The 14150-nt window shown below is 37.0% G+C and overlaps 1 protein-coding gene across 9 annotated transcripts in view; it reads right to left on the minus strand.

Annotated features, from left to right (window-relative positions):
- The window catches only part of HERC2 (HECT and RLD domain containing E3 ubiquitin protein ligase 2), a 230830-nt gene that overhangs the window by 186511 nt on the left and 30169 nt on the right, over nucleotides 1-14150 (minus strand). For 8 of the 9 annotated variants that reach the window (XM_089916960.1, XM_089916956.1, XM_089916954.1 and 5 more), the window contains exons 4-7: nucleotides 12882-13019; nucleotides 3412-3631; nucleotides 829-929; nucleotides 187-343 (exon numbers count right to left, since the gene is read on the minus strand). In XM_089916960.1, the coding sequence (XP_089773086.1) occupies nucleotides 187-343; nucleotides 829-929; nucleotides 3412-3631; nucleotides 12882-13019 (616 nt within the window). The remainder of the gene's footprint in view (nucleotides 1-186; nucleotides 344-828; nucleotides 930-3411; nucleotides 3632-12881; nucleotides 13020-14150) is intronic. The other variant, XM_089916957.1, reaches the window with a different exon arrangement.

Below are 14150 nucleotides of genomic sequence, written 5' to 3' on the forward strand. Positions count from 1 at the left end.
ATATTCCAAGTTGCTGTAGCATAAAACTACTTGTATCATTATTCAAATCATGAGCCTGAGGGTACGCTGGAAACACTCCAGAAACCAACCTACTAAATTTCTTAGCTCTAAAGAGAAGAAGGTGAGACGAGACTGCAAAGCATGCTGGAACCGTTCACACAGTAAAATGTGAGAGGAAGAACTCACCCGGTCACGACGGACCTGAGGAAGCGGGTTGCTCTTTCTACCACCTCCAGCCACACAGAGGACACTGTGCTCTCATCAAAGAGCGAGGCCTCGGGCAGGGCTCTCAGGGCGTCCAGGGATTCCTGCAACAGCTCGCTGCAGAGGTCCGCATCCTCCCCTGGGCACACACAAGGCAGATGACGCCACCCGTACCCGGGCAGCACACAGAGTTCTCCCCACTCTCCCAGGCAGGTCTCCTACCCCCAGAGTGAGAGGATGCCACTGGCAGGTTTTCAATCTCTCACTTTCCTCTCAATGAGATACCGCAAGAACTCAGAGACTAACACTGAACAGTTGCTCCAACGTCAATTCTTTATTTTATGACTCTCATGTGAGCAATTCTAATTTCAGGTTCTCCTAGAAAATAAATCAGTACAGAGGCACTGCTGTGGTTCACCTGGGATGTATGTGCATACGCACCTTTTTTCTTAGAAGCACAGGCCTGCAAAGTCAAACAGACTGTGAAGCCTCTCATTTTACAAACAAGGAAAATGAGGCCTAGAGAGCACATGGGATCAACCCAGGGGCACTTGGTGGCAGAAGTGAGGAAAGAACCCACATCCCCTGATGTGGCAGGAAACAGAACACGCGGGGCACACGTACCTGACCGCCAGGCCCTGCGCAAGAACGCAAAGGCAAAGGAGAGCGCTGCTCGGGATCCAACTCTCGCAAGGCCTTCCACCCCTTTGCCTGTGGGCCGGGAACTGCGGACAACATACATGGGGGGTGTGGGAATTGGTCAGTCAGAGGCATGTGCAAATTCTAAAATAAAATAAGTAATACGAAAGGATTTGTTCCAAAATGTGATCAATGGGTTTCTTTAGATAGCAGGATCACAAATGACTTTTAGTTTCACGCTTTAAAGACTTTTATCAAATGTCCTTTGAAAAGGAAAAGTTTTCTCTTTGAGGGAAAAAAAAAGACAGTTAAAAAGAATTTTAAATGACTTGCTAAAACACTCATGAAATAAACTCAGGGAACTAATATTATTAGTTGGGGGAAGACAGATGATAAACGAAATAAACAGATAAACATAAAAGGGGGATTCAACTTACAAAGTAAAGAAAAGGCAGGTGAGGGGTAAGGAGCACACAGAAAACAAGGCAGCAAGTGCCGACGCTCAGCCCCAGGCCTGGGCATCCGCTCTGGCCCTCCCCCTGCCTAGGGCTATGTGGCTGCTAGGTCTGCAGGCCCCGTCATGTGCTCTTCTCCTTCACCCACACTCCCACCTACCTCAGCAGGTAACCCCGCCTGAACTACCTCAGCAGGTAACCCCGCCTGAATTTAGTGCTTTTCATTCTCACGTGTTTTTTAAGCATTTTTCTACTTATACATGTTAATTTAACAAGACATGGTTTCATTTTGCACGTATTAAGAAGTTATACAAAACATAAAAATCATCCTTTTAAAAAAAACCTAGAATACAAAAATGTGTGTACAATATAAACTCAATCATACATAGCAAGAAATTTTATTTTCAACTTTATACTGTTATGTATTTCTACTATATACTTCACTCTCCAAATTTACTCTAATTTGCTTTCATAATTAGGGAGAAATGCTATTTAAAATGGGCAATCATATAGAATGATCTTCCCAAGTTACAATATCAAGTCAAATTAGCAGTGAGGAACGTGGGGACCCACAGAGGCAGCTGGTATGCGCACGTCTATGAATCCTGAACAGTGCAGGATACGTGCTTGGGGAGCTCTATGAGGAAACAACCCTCTAAGAAAGCTGTACCAGGAGAGGCATGAAGCTGGGGTTCCCCTCAGCCAATCGTGACCTCATCCACGGAGAAAGAGCCAAACAGTCCAAAATCTGTACCGTGTAAAAACTGCTAAATCTTCAACAAGTGGCTCTCCATTTTACAGCTATTTAAGAAAACAGAAATAGAAATAGCTTGGACCCACCCCCATCTACGCCAATCAACTATCCAACCCACAGCCAGTTCTACGAAAAAGGTAAAACCCACTACTATCCAAAAAAGTCGAGAAATTAGGGAAAGATATCTACTAAAATTTAGGAGATAACACTACACATCTAACAGAATGGCTAAAATAAATAAGTGACAACACCACCAAATGCTGACGAGGATATGGAGAAATGGAACCACTCATACATGGCGGATGAGAATGTGAAATGGTACAGCTATTCCGGAATCAGTACGAAAATGTCTTACAAACCTAAACGTAAGACCCAGCAATTGCACCCTAGGCATTTATTCCAGAGAAATGAAACTTAAGTTCACACAAAAACCTGTACACAAATATTCACAGCAGCTTTATTCAAAATACTCAAAAATGATAACCAACTGAGATATCCTTCAAAGGCTGAGTGGTTAAACACAATGTGGTACATCCATACGTGGAATCCTGCTCAACAATGATGATACATTCACCTACTTGGAAGAATCTCAAAGGAATAATGCTGAGTGAAAAAGCCAACCTCAAAAGGTTACATAATAAACATGGAGAACAGGTTAATGGTTGCAGCTATAAAAAAGGGTCCTTGTCCTGTACCCTGTGGCAGTACTGACAGAAATCTACACCTGTGATAAAATCTCATGCATACACACATACACAGAGGATTGAAAGCATGTAAAATGGGAAATCTGAGTAAGACTGGTACAATGTATCAAAGTCGATATCCTAGTTGTGATTTTTGTACTACAGTTTTGCAAGTGAAAAACTAGGGAAACTGGCTGAAGGGTATAAGGAATCTCTCTGTATTTCTTACAACTGCATGTGAATCCATAAAAGCATCTCTTGTAAGAAAAGAATAAGTAAATCACATTAAGAAGAAAAAAAATGAAGCATCTAAACTAGTTAAGCACTACTACAATGTGATAATTCCCTACCCGGTACCAAAACAAAAAGAATATAATGTTCAGATCCCATTTTCAAATCTAGACATGCCAATCTAAACTTTTGACTGGCTTCTACACTTACTGACAGAACAGGGTCTTTAAAATAATGGTACAGGTTACAGCATAGCCTGTTACTTTATGAGCAAATTGGGAAAGCCATTCTCCAGATTATATGAAACATACAAAAAGGGAAAGAAAGAATAAAATTTCAGAAAACAAAAACAGACTATATTGAAAGCCTTAATTAAACTTTCTTAAACAAAACAGCATGAGTTTTATATTTAGCTGGTATCAGGATTCTTTCTTAATTATATTACCTTTTTTTGTCCACAGGAGGCAAAGAAACGCTGCTGCTTTTCCACTTAACTTTGACATTCTCCTGAAAAACAGTTCTATTCAAGGCAATGAAGTATCGTTCCAAAACGACGAGTCTCTGCTTGAGCCTCAGGGCTGAAAGGGTGGTGGTGGCTGACTGGATGGCCAGAGCTTGTTGCTCTCTAACCAACACAGAAAGACACTCCTTCAGTTCATTCACCTCTAGAAAACAAGATAAAACATCCAACCTCTGAATATCATGGGCACAGTTTGTTGTAACATTATAAAATGGGTAACAATAATAGGTAATAGCTGAGTGCTTAATATGTGCCACAAACGGTTTTAAGCAGTTTACATACATTAGGTAATCCTCACAGGCACCATTAAGAGGTAGTACTGTGCATGCATTCTATGGAGGAGGAAACTGAGGCACAGAGTGCTTGCCCAAGGTCACCCAGCTGAGTATGGCACACGGGAGACCACTCTTAGCCACCATGTTATACTGCCCCTCTGTAAACATGGTATAAAAGTTTTTAACACAAAATTGTGAAGTCAATCCTTATCAGCAACACATTTCCTAGATAGAAAAACTACATCCAGTATTTTCATGTTATAAAACCAAATCCAAAATAAAAACAGTTTCAATAAATTGCCCAGCATACATGACTGATGAGAGGTAATACATTTATGGAATATTTCAGAGAAAGATGAAGTAACTAGTCAGAATGTGCTATGGGTAAGCAGTATTTCATCATACTGTTCTCTCTACTGTGTATGTTTGAAATTTTCTACACTTAAGGACTTTTTTTTTTTAGGTACCTAGAAGAAAATTACGTGAATGAAAATAACTAAAAGGAGTCTTGTCTTACAATTAAGCATAAAGCTGCCTTAAGTTGAACTGTAAACTAAGTTACCTTCCACCAACCCCCTATACCAATAAAGCACCTGTAAATTAAGTTACCTTCCACCAAACCCCTATACCAATAAAGCACCCCAGTGGTAACAAGAGCAGGAGATGTCCTATGCTTGTTTTTCTATCTCTGATATTTATTAGCTATGAAGCCAAAACAGTCATCGCCCTGGTAGCCTCATATACCAAGAGACAAAAGTCACACACCTACTGACTTCCCCTATACGGAAGACATTTATTTTTTAGCTACCCATGACCTAAACATGCTTTTCCTATGGGAGAGAAGGAGATCATAGAAGGCATCAGATGGATACACCTCACCACTCTCTAGGGAGGCCACCAGGACAAAGCTTTCCTCTCCACACACAGGAACTATGGCACAGAGATGCACATCCAGACACCAGAGGTTGGATGCTAAGTCTGGAAAGCTCCACTAGCTAAAATGGCTAATCATTATAGAAAACTAGATGGAAAAAATATGTCTTTTTGTGTTTTTTGTGTTTTTCTCATTTTTTTTGAAAAATACTTTTGGAACTTCCCTGGTGGTCCAGTGACTAAGACTCCATGCTTCCAATGCAAGGGGTGAGGGTTCGATCCCTGGTCTGGGAACTAAGATCCCACATGCTGTGCGGCATGGCCAAAAAAGGAAAAAAAAATTTTTTTTTAAATACAGATTTCAGAAACACTAAAAGCAATGTAACAGAAAAATATGAGAAAAACATTAATAAATGTTTTTAAAAAATACTTTAAATTCCAAACTAGGCTCAAGATGAAGAAGCAGAAAGATTTATACATGAAGTACCATCCCTACCCTTCACAGGCATCCTTGCAGAATCACCTTTGGCCCAGTACTGATAGGTGCCTGAGGCCCTGCATACATATGGGAGACTTCACTGAGACAAGCCCTGTCAAAGACAGCTTGTCTACACATCCCCCATGCAGAATTTCTTCCAGAAATCAGGCCTAAGAAAAGCTTTACCTTCCTAAATAATCACTATGTTTTCTACTTTGAAATAATAATACGTCTCTCTTCCGCGTTGCTGCAAAGCCCAGAGACAACCGTGAAGCTCAGAGAGAGCCTTCATGCCCTTGAGCCTGCTCTCCTTCCTGATGTCCTAACGGTGCTTGCCCTGCCCAACTCCTAATGCCTAGTCAATCAGTCATTTATTGTAGGATACCTTGAAACAAGTAGGTGAGTAAATAAAGTAACAAAGAAACAAATCATGGAGACCATGGGGGGAGCCAGAACTCCCATCCCCTCCTGGCAGTAACAAGGTATAGCACACTCTTGCCCTGCCAGAATGGTGTCACAGAAAACCAATCAAACAGAGTCTCAGAACATAACGTGAAGATGTCCATGTTTCAACAGAAAGTCACTCATCACATCAAGAGCCAGGATGATCTCAAAATAAATTTTAAAAAGACAATCAATAGATGGAAACATCAAGATGACAGAGACGTTAGAATACTCTCATAAAGATTTTAAAGAAGCCACAATAAAAAAATGCTCCAAAAAGCAAAAACAAACACACTTGAAACATATGAAAAAATAGAAAACCTAAGACAAGAAAAAGGAGATTTATTTAAAAAAGAAAAAAAAAGAACCAAATGGAAATTTTGGAACCAAAAAAACCTAATAACCAAAATAAAGTTTGGTGAAAGGGCTCAACAGTAGAATGGAAAAAAATAAAGATGAATCACTAAATTAGAAGCCAGAAGTTGCCAATCGAATAAGGAGAGAAAATACACTGGAAAAATAAAATTGCACTGAACTGAAAACATGCTAGAAGGATTCAATGGCGCATTACATGAAGCAGCAGAAAAGCTCAGTAAACTCAAAGACAGGGCACTGTAGTTCACCCAGTCAGAGCAACAAAAAGAAAAAACAATGAAAAAATGTGAAAATAGGTTAAGGGATATACGACACAATATCAAGCAGACTTCACAGGGTCCCAGAAGGAGAAGAGGCAGAGAAAGGGACAGAAAACTTATTTGATTTAATATAGGAAAAAACTTCCCTAACCTGGGGAAGGAAACAGACATTGAGATCCAGGAAGTCCAGAGAGTTCCAAACCACAGAAAACTAAAGACACCCACAACAAAACACATCATAATTAAAATGTCAAAGGTTAAAAATAAGATAAAAATCTTAAAAGCAGCAAGAGAAAAACAACTTGTTAGATGCAAGGGAACCCCTATAAGACTGTAAGTAGATTTTTCAGCAGAAATTTTGCAAGGCAGAAGAGAGTGGCATAATATATTCAAAGCCTGAATGAAAAAAACTTCTTTACCCAACAAACATATCAAGTAGCAAGTGAAGGAGAGATAAAGAGTTTTCTAGACAAGTAAAAGTTAAAGGAGTTCATCACCACTAATCTAGCCTTAATAGAAATGATAAAAAGAGTTCTTTAAGCTGAAAAGAAAGAGAACTAATTAGTAACAAGAAAACATTTGAAAGTATAAATCTCACTGGTAAAAGTAAATATATAATAAAGGTAGTGGATTAATAACTTAAAAACTGAGTATAAAGGTTAAATGACAAAAGAAGTAAAAATAACTATAACAAACAATTAAGGGATATATAAGATAAAAAGTTGCAAATTATGACATCAAATACACAAAACATGGGAGAGGAGGATAAAAATGCAAAGCTTAGAATGTGTTCAAACGTATGTTTATTTATAAATAGAATGTTATAAATACAAGCTGTTATATGTAAGCTTCATGGTAGCCACAAAGCAAAAAACTATAGTAGATACACAAAAGATAATGAGAAAGGAACCTAGGCATACCATTAAAGAGAATCATTAAATCACAAAGGAGAACTACAAAACAGCCAGGAATAAAACAATTATCATAACGGCAATAAAAACAAACGTTATCAATAAATGTAAATGGAGTAAATTCACCAATAAAAAGACACAGAGTGGTTGAAAGGATTTTAAAAAAAAAGAACTCATCTATATACTGCCTACAAGAGACTCACTTCAGACATAAGGACACAACACACAGACTGAAAGTGAAGGGATGGAAAAAGATATTCCATGCAAATGAAAACCAAAAGAAAGTTGGGGTACCTATACTTACATCAGATAAATAGATTTTAAAACAAAAGTGTAATAAGAGACAAAGAAGGGCATTATATAATGATAAAGGGGTGAGTCCAACAAGAGAATATAACATTTGTAAATACCTATACACCCAACATAGGAGTAACTAAATATAAAGCAAATCTTAACAGACCTAAAGGGAGAAATTGATAGCAATACAATAATAGTATTGTATTATAGTATAGTAAAGGACTTTAATACACCCCTTACATCAACAGATAAATCATCCAGACAGAAAAATCATTAAAATAACATCTGCCTCATATGACATGTTAGATCTGATGACCTTAACAGATATATACAGAACATTCCATCCAAAAGTAACAGAATACACATTCTTCTCAAGTGCACATGAAACATTCTCCAGACTATCAAGTATTAGGTCACAATAAACTTAATTAGACTGAAATCACATCAAGCATCTTTCTGAACCACAAAGTTATGAAAACTGGAAATCAATTACAAGATGAAAACTGGAAAATTCACAAATATGTGGAGATTAAACAACATGCTACTGAACAACCAATAGGTCAAGGAAGAAATCAAAAGAAAAACAAAAAAATACCTTGAGACAAATGAAAATGGAAATACAACATACCCAAACTTATGGGATGTAGCAAAAGCAGTTCTAAGAGGGAAGTTCAGAACAATAAATGCCTACCTCAAAAAAACAAGAAAAATCTCAAATAAACAAGAAACCAGGTAGCCTAAATAAACACCTAAAGAAAAACACAAATGAAGCCCAAAGTTTTTAGAAGGAAGGAAATAACAAAGATCAGAGTGGGAACAAATGAAAGAGACTACAAAGACAATAGAAAAGATAAATAAAACCAACAGTTGTTTTTTGAAAAGATAAACAAAACTAACAAACTGTTAGCTAGAATCACCAAGAAATAAAGAGGGCCCAAATAAATAAAATCATAAACGAAAGTGGAAATGTTACAGCTGGTACCACAGAAAGACGAAGACAACTTAGAAGAAATAAATTCCTAGAAACATACAAACTGCCAAGACTGAATCATAAAGAAATAGAAAGTATGACCAGACCAATTACTTGTAAGGACACTGAATCAGTAATTAAAAACCTCCAAACAAACAAAACTCCAGAACCAGAGGGCTTCACTGGTGAATTATGCAAAACCTTCAAAGACGAATTAATACCGATACTTCTCAAACTCTTACAAAAAAAATAGAAAATGAGGGAATACTTCCAAACTCATTTTACAAGGCCAGCATTACCCTGATACCAAAACCAGACAAGACAACCACCAGGCAAGAAAATTACAGGACAACTTCCCTGATGTTCACAGATGCAAAAAACCTTCAACAAAATATTAGCAAACCAAATTCAACAATACATTAAAAGGATCATACATCATGATCAATTGGAATTTATTCCAGAGATACGAGGATGGTTCAACATCCACAAATCAATCAGTGTGCTATACCACATTAACAAACTGAAGGATAAAAATCATTTGACAGAATTCAATATCCATTTATCATAAAAACTCTCACAAAAGTGGGTACAGAGGGACCATACCTCAATGTAATCAAGGCCATATATGACAAGCCCAGAGCTAATATCATACTCAGTGGTGAAAAGCTAAAACATTTCCTCTAAGATCAGGAATAAGACAAGGTTGCCTACTCTCACAACTTTTTTTCAACACAGTATGTGAAGTCCTAGCCACAGCAATCAAACAAGAAAAAGTAATCCAAACGGTAAAGGAACAGGTAAAACTGTCACTGTTTGCAGTGACATGACAGCATACATGGAAAATCCTAAAGACACTCCAAAAAACTACCAGAACTTGTCAATGAATTTGGTAAAGTTTTAGGATACAAAATTAATAAACACAAATCTGCTGCATTTCTACTCATGAATGATGAACTATCAGAACGAGAAATTAAGAAAACAGTCCCATTTACAGTTGCATCAAAAAGAATAAAGTACCCAGGAATAAATCTAAGGAGGTAAAAGAACCATAGTCAAAAAACTGTAAGACACTCATGAAGGAAATCGAAGACTACACAAACAGATGGAAAGATATACTGTGCTCGTATACTGAGAGAATTAATATTGCTTAAATGACGATACTGCCCATCTACAGATTCAATGCAATCCCTATCAAAATCCCAATGGCATTTTTCACAAAACTAAAACAAATAATTCTAAAATTTGTACGGAAACACAGAAACCCCTAATAGCTAAAACATTCTTGAGAAACAAGAACAACGATGGAGGTATCATGCTCCCTGATTTTAAACTATACTACAAAGCTACAGTAATCAAAACAGTATGGTACTGGCACAGAAACAGACACATAGATCAATGGAAAAGAATAGAAAGCCCAGAATGAACCCTTATATGGGCAATTAATCAAAAAGAGGTAAAAATATACAATGGAAAAAAGACAGCCTCTTCAACACATGATGTTGGGAAAACTGGACCTGTACATGCAAAACTGGACTACTCTCTCACACCATGCACAAAAAAAATTCAAAATGGATTTAAGACTTAAATGTAAGACCTGAAACCATAAAACTTCTAGAAGAAAACACAGGCAGTACACTCTTTGACAATGGCCCTAGCAATATCTTTCTGGATATGTCTCCTCAGGCAAGGGAAACAAAGGCAAAAGTAAACTAACGGGACTACATCAAACTAAAAAGCTTCTGCATAGTGAAGAAAACTATCAACAAAAGGATAAGGCCTATACACTACCAAACGTAAAATAGATAGCTAGTGGGAAGCAGCCGCATAGCACAGGGAGATCAGCTAGGTGGTTTGTGACCACCTAGAGGGGTGGGATAGGGAGAGTGGGAGGGAGGGAGATGCAAGAGGGAAGAGATATGAGAACATATGTATATATATAACTGGTTCACTTTGTTATAAAGCAGAAACTAACACACCATTGTAAAGCAATTATACTCCAATAAAGATGTTAAAAAAACAAAAACAGATAAGGCTGCCTACTGAATAGGAGAAGACATTTACAAACAATATATCTGATAACGGGTTAATATCCAAAATACACGAAGAACTCATTTAACTCAACATTAAAACAAACAAACTACCCAATTAAAAAAATGGGCAGAGGATCTGAACAGATATTTTTCCAAAGAAGACATTTAAATGGCAAACAGGCACATAAAAAGACGTTCAACATCACTAATCATCAGGGAAATGCAAATCAAAACCACAGTGAAATAGATACCACCTCACACCTGCCAGAATGGCTATTATCAGAAAGGCAACAAATAACAAGTGTTGACAAAGATGTGGAGAAAAGAGAAGCCTTGTGCACTGTTTGTGGGAATGTAAATTGGTGCAGCTACAATGGACAACAATATGGAGATGTCTCAAAAAATTAAATATAGCACTACCATATGATCCAGCAATCCCACTTCTGGGTATTTATACAAAGAAAACAAAAACACCTATTAGAAAAGATATAAGTACCCCTATGTTCATTGCAGCATTGTTTACAATTGCCAAAATATGAAAGCAACCTATGTGCCCATCAATAAATGAATGGATAAAGAAGATGTGATAAATATAGATACAGATATACACACACACACAAAATATCACTCAACTATAAAAGGGAATAAAATCTTGCTATTTGTGACAACATGGATGGACCTAGAGGGTATTACGTTAAGTGAAATAAGTCAGATAGAGAAAGACAAATACTGTATGATTTCACTTATATATGGAATCTAAAAAGTGAAACAAACAAATAAACATAACTAAACAGAGTCAAAGATACAGAGAACAAACAGGTAGTTGCCAGTAGGGAGAAAAGTGGGAGGTGAGGGAGATTAAGAGGTACAAACAACCAGTTGCAAAGGAAATGAGTCAGGGCTAAAATATGACACAAATGAACCTATCTACAAAACAGAAACAGACTCACAGACACAGAGAACAGACTGGTGGTTGCCAAGGGGGAGGAGTGGGGAAGGGATGGATTGGGAGTTTGTGACTAGCAGATGCAAACTATTATATATAGAATGGATAAACAACAAGGTCCTACTGTATAGCACAGGAAACTATATTCAGTATCCTGTGATTATCCATAATGGAAAAGAATTTTTAAAAGAATGTATGTATATGTATAACTGAATCACTTTGCCATACAGCAGAAATTAACACAACACTGTAAATCAACTATACTTCAATAAAAAAAAATGAGTTATGGGTATGAAATATACAGTGTGGGGAATACAGTCAGTAATTAGGTAACATTTTTGTATAGTAACAGATCATAACTAGACTTATTGTGATGACCATTTTGAAACGTATAGAAATACCAAATCACTATGTCGTATAACAGGGAGTAACACAACGTTGTAGGTCAATTCTACTTCAAAAACAAAGAAACAAACTCATAGGAAAAGAGATCAGATTTGTGGTTACCAGAGGCAGGGGGTGGGGGGAGGGGGAATTGGCTGAAGGGGGTCATAAGGCAGAAACCTCCAGTTATAAGATAAGTAAGTACTAGTGATGTAATGAACAACACAATAAAGATAATTAATGCTGCTATATGTTAATATGGAAGTTAGAAGAGGAAACCCTAAGATTTCTCATCACGAGGAAAAAATATTTTTTCTATTTCTTTAATTTTGTATCTATATGAGATGATGGATGTTCACTGAACTTTTTGTGGTAATCATTTCATGATATTTGTAAGTCAAACCATTATGCTGTACACTATACACTACTTTATGTCAATTATAGCTCAATAAAACTTGAGAAAAAAAAGTTAAACACAGAATTACCACATGATCCAGCAATTTTACCCCAGGTATATACGCAATGAATTGAAGCAGAGACTCTAACTCGTGTACACCTATGTTCTTAGCAGCACTATTCCCAATAGCCAAAAGGTGGAAGCAACTCAAATGCCCATCCACAGATGGAGGAACAAAATGTGGTATATACATACAATGGAATATTATTCAGCATTAAAGAGGAAGGAAATTCTGACACATGCTACAACATGAATGAATCTTGAAGACATTATGCTAAATAAAGTAACAAGCCAGATACAAAAAGACAAATATTATGATTTCACTTATATGAGGTAACTAGACTAGTCAAAATCCTAAAAACAGAAAGTTAGTGGCTCCCAGGGGGCTAGGGAAGAAAGGGGAGTTATCATTTAATAAGTACAGAATTCCAGTTTGGAAAGATGAAGAGGCTCTGGAAATGGGTAGTGGTCATAACTGCACAACAGTGTGAATGTATTTAATGTCACTGAACTGTATACTTAAAACTGACTGAAATGGTAAAATGTATGTTATACACAGTCTATTACAATATAAAAAAATTTTAAGTTTAATTTTTAAAAATTCTATGACCAAAAAAAAGTCCACCTACTCTATCTAGAAAATGAGCGCTGGATCAATCGTTCCAAAGTACCAAAAGTTCAGAAGATCATAATACCTGGTTGCTTGCCCCACACCCAGCTCTCTAGGATTGATTTGGCCCTATATGCAGGTGCAGGAGTTTCTTCCTCTTCTTTTTTCTCTTTGTCATTTAGATCTTCTTTCTTTGTTCCAATCTGCATATCAACACCATCATCTGGAAAATTTTTTAAAAATTTAAGTGTATAAATTGCTTTTTAAAATGTAACATCTACTTGCCAACACCATCATCTGGAAGAAAATTTTTTTAATGTACATGTATAAATTGCTTTTTAAAATGTAACATCTCTTTCCCAGTCGCTCCCAGAAATGGAAAGGTTAAGTTACAACACACATCATTAGCTGACCATTTGATGGTTGGGAAAAAATAAATTACATGACTCATCAACATAACAGAAACAGTGTGATTTATTAAGTAATGAATAGCCCAGTGACCCTTTTAATTTAAAAAATCGATATTCCAATTGTTCTTTGAAGCATGTCTTCCAAAATATTCCAATTTCTTACTACATCTCACAACTAAGAAACTTAGTCTTTGATATTAACATTAACTGTTTTCATCCAGTGATTCCCAACTGCTGTGTCCACGGGAAGGGAGGATGTGGAATCAGAGTATGATTCAATGATCATTTTCAACTCTATACATTGCCCTACTCCACCACCAACTGAGAACCAGTGCTACACAGGGCCACTACCACTGAGGGAGCGTAATTCAGGAGCACTGCAATACAGCAGAAATGTGAGAACCACGACTTTAGGCCACTGACAAGTTTCAGTCAAGAAAAAATGTCATGAAACTCCTTACACAGTAAGTTAAGAGAGAACTAATATTAACATAGAGGTGTAAATGTGTCCTAGCCTAGAAAGCCCTTACTAAACGAACTATTTTCTAAATGACATAATTAGAAATATACAGTTGACCCTTGAACAACGTGTGCAGTCAAAAATCCACATGTAACTTATAGTCAGCCCTCCACATGTGCAGTTCTTCCGAGTCCAGCAATTCCAACAACCAAGGATCATGCAGTGCTGCAGTATTTACTACTGAAAAAAAAAATCTGCTTATATGTGGACCCGTACAGTTCAAACCCATGTTGCCAGCATCAACTGTACATCTAAATCTGTGAAAGAGAATATATCATATCACAAACAGTAAGGAGTATCTAAAAATACCTAAAACCAACAAGGGACAAAAGAAACTCCTAAATTCTATCAGAAAAATATCAGATATCCAACAGAAGGAACCCCAAACAGCTAATGCTATGAAGAGATACTCAAATTCATATTT

The sequence above is a fragment of the Delphinapterus leucas genome, chromosome 8, assembly GCF_059928025.1.
Source record: "Delphinapterus leucas isolate spDelLeu-1000000601 "Yukka" chromosome 8, BTC_Dleu_Yukka2, whole genome shotgun sequence".
Classification (NCBI taxonomy): Eukaryota; Metazoa; Chordata; class Mammalia; order Artiodactyla; family Monodontidae; genus Delphinapterus; species Delphinapterus leucas.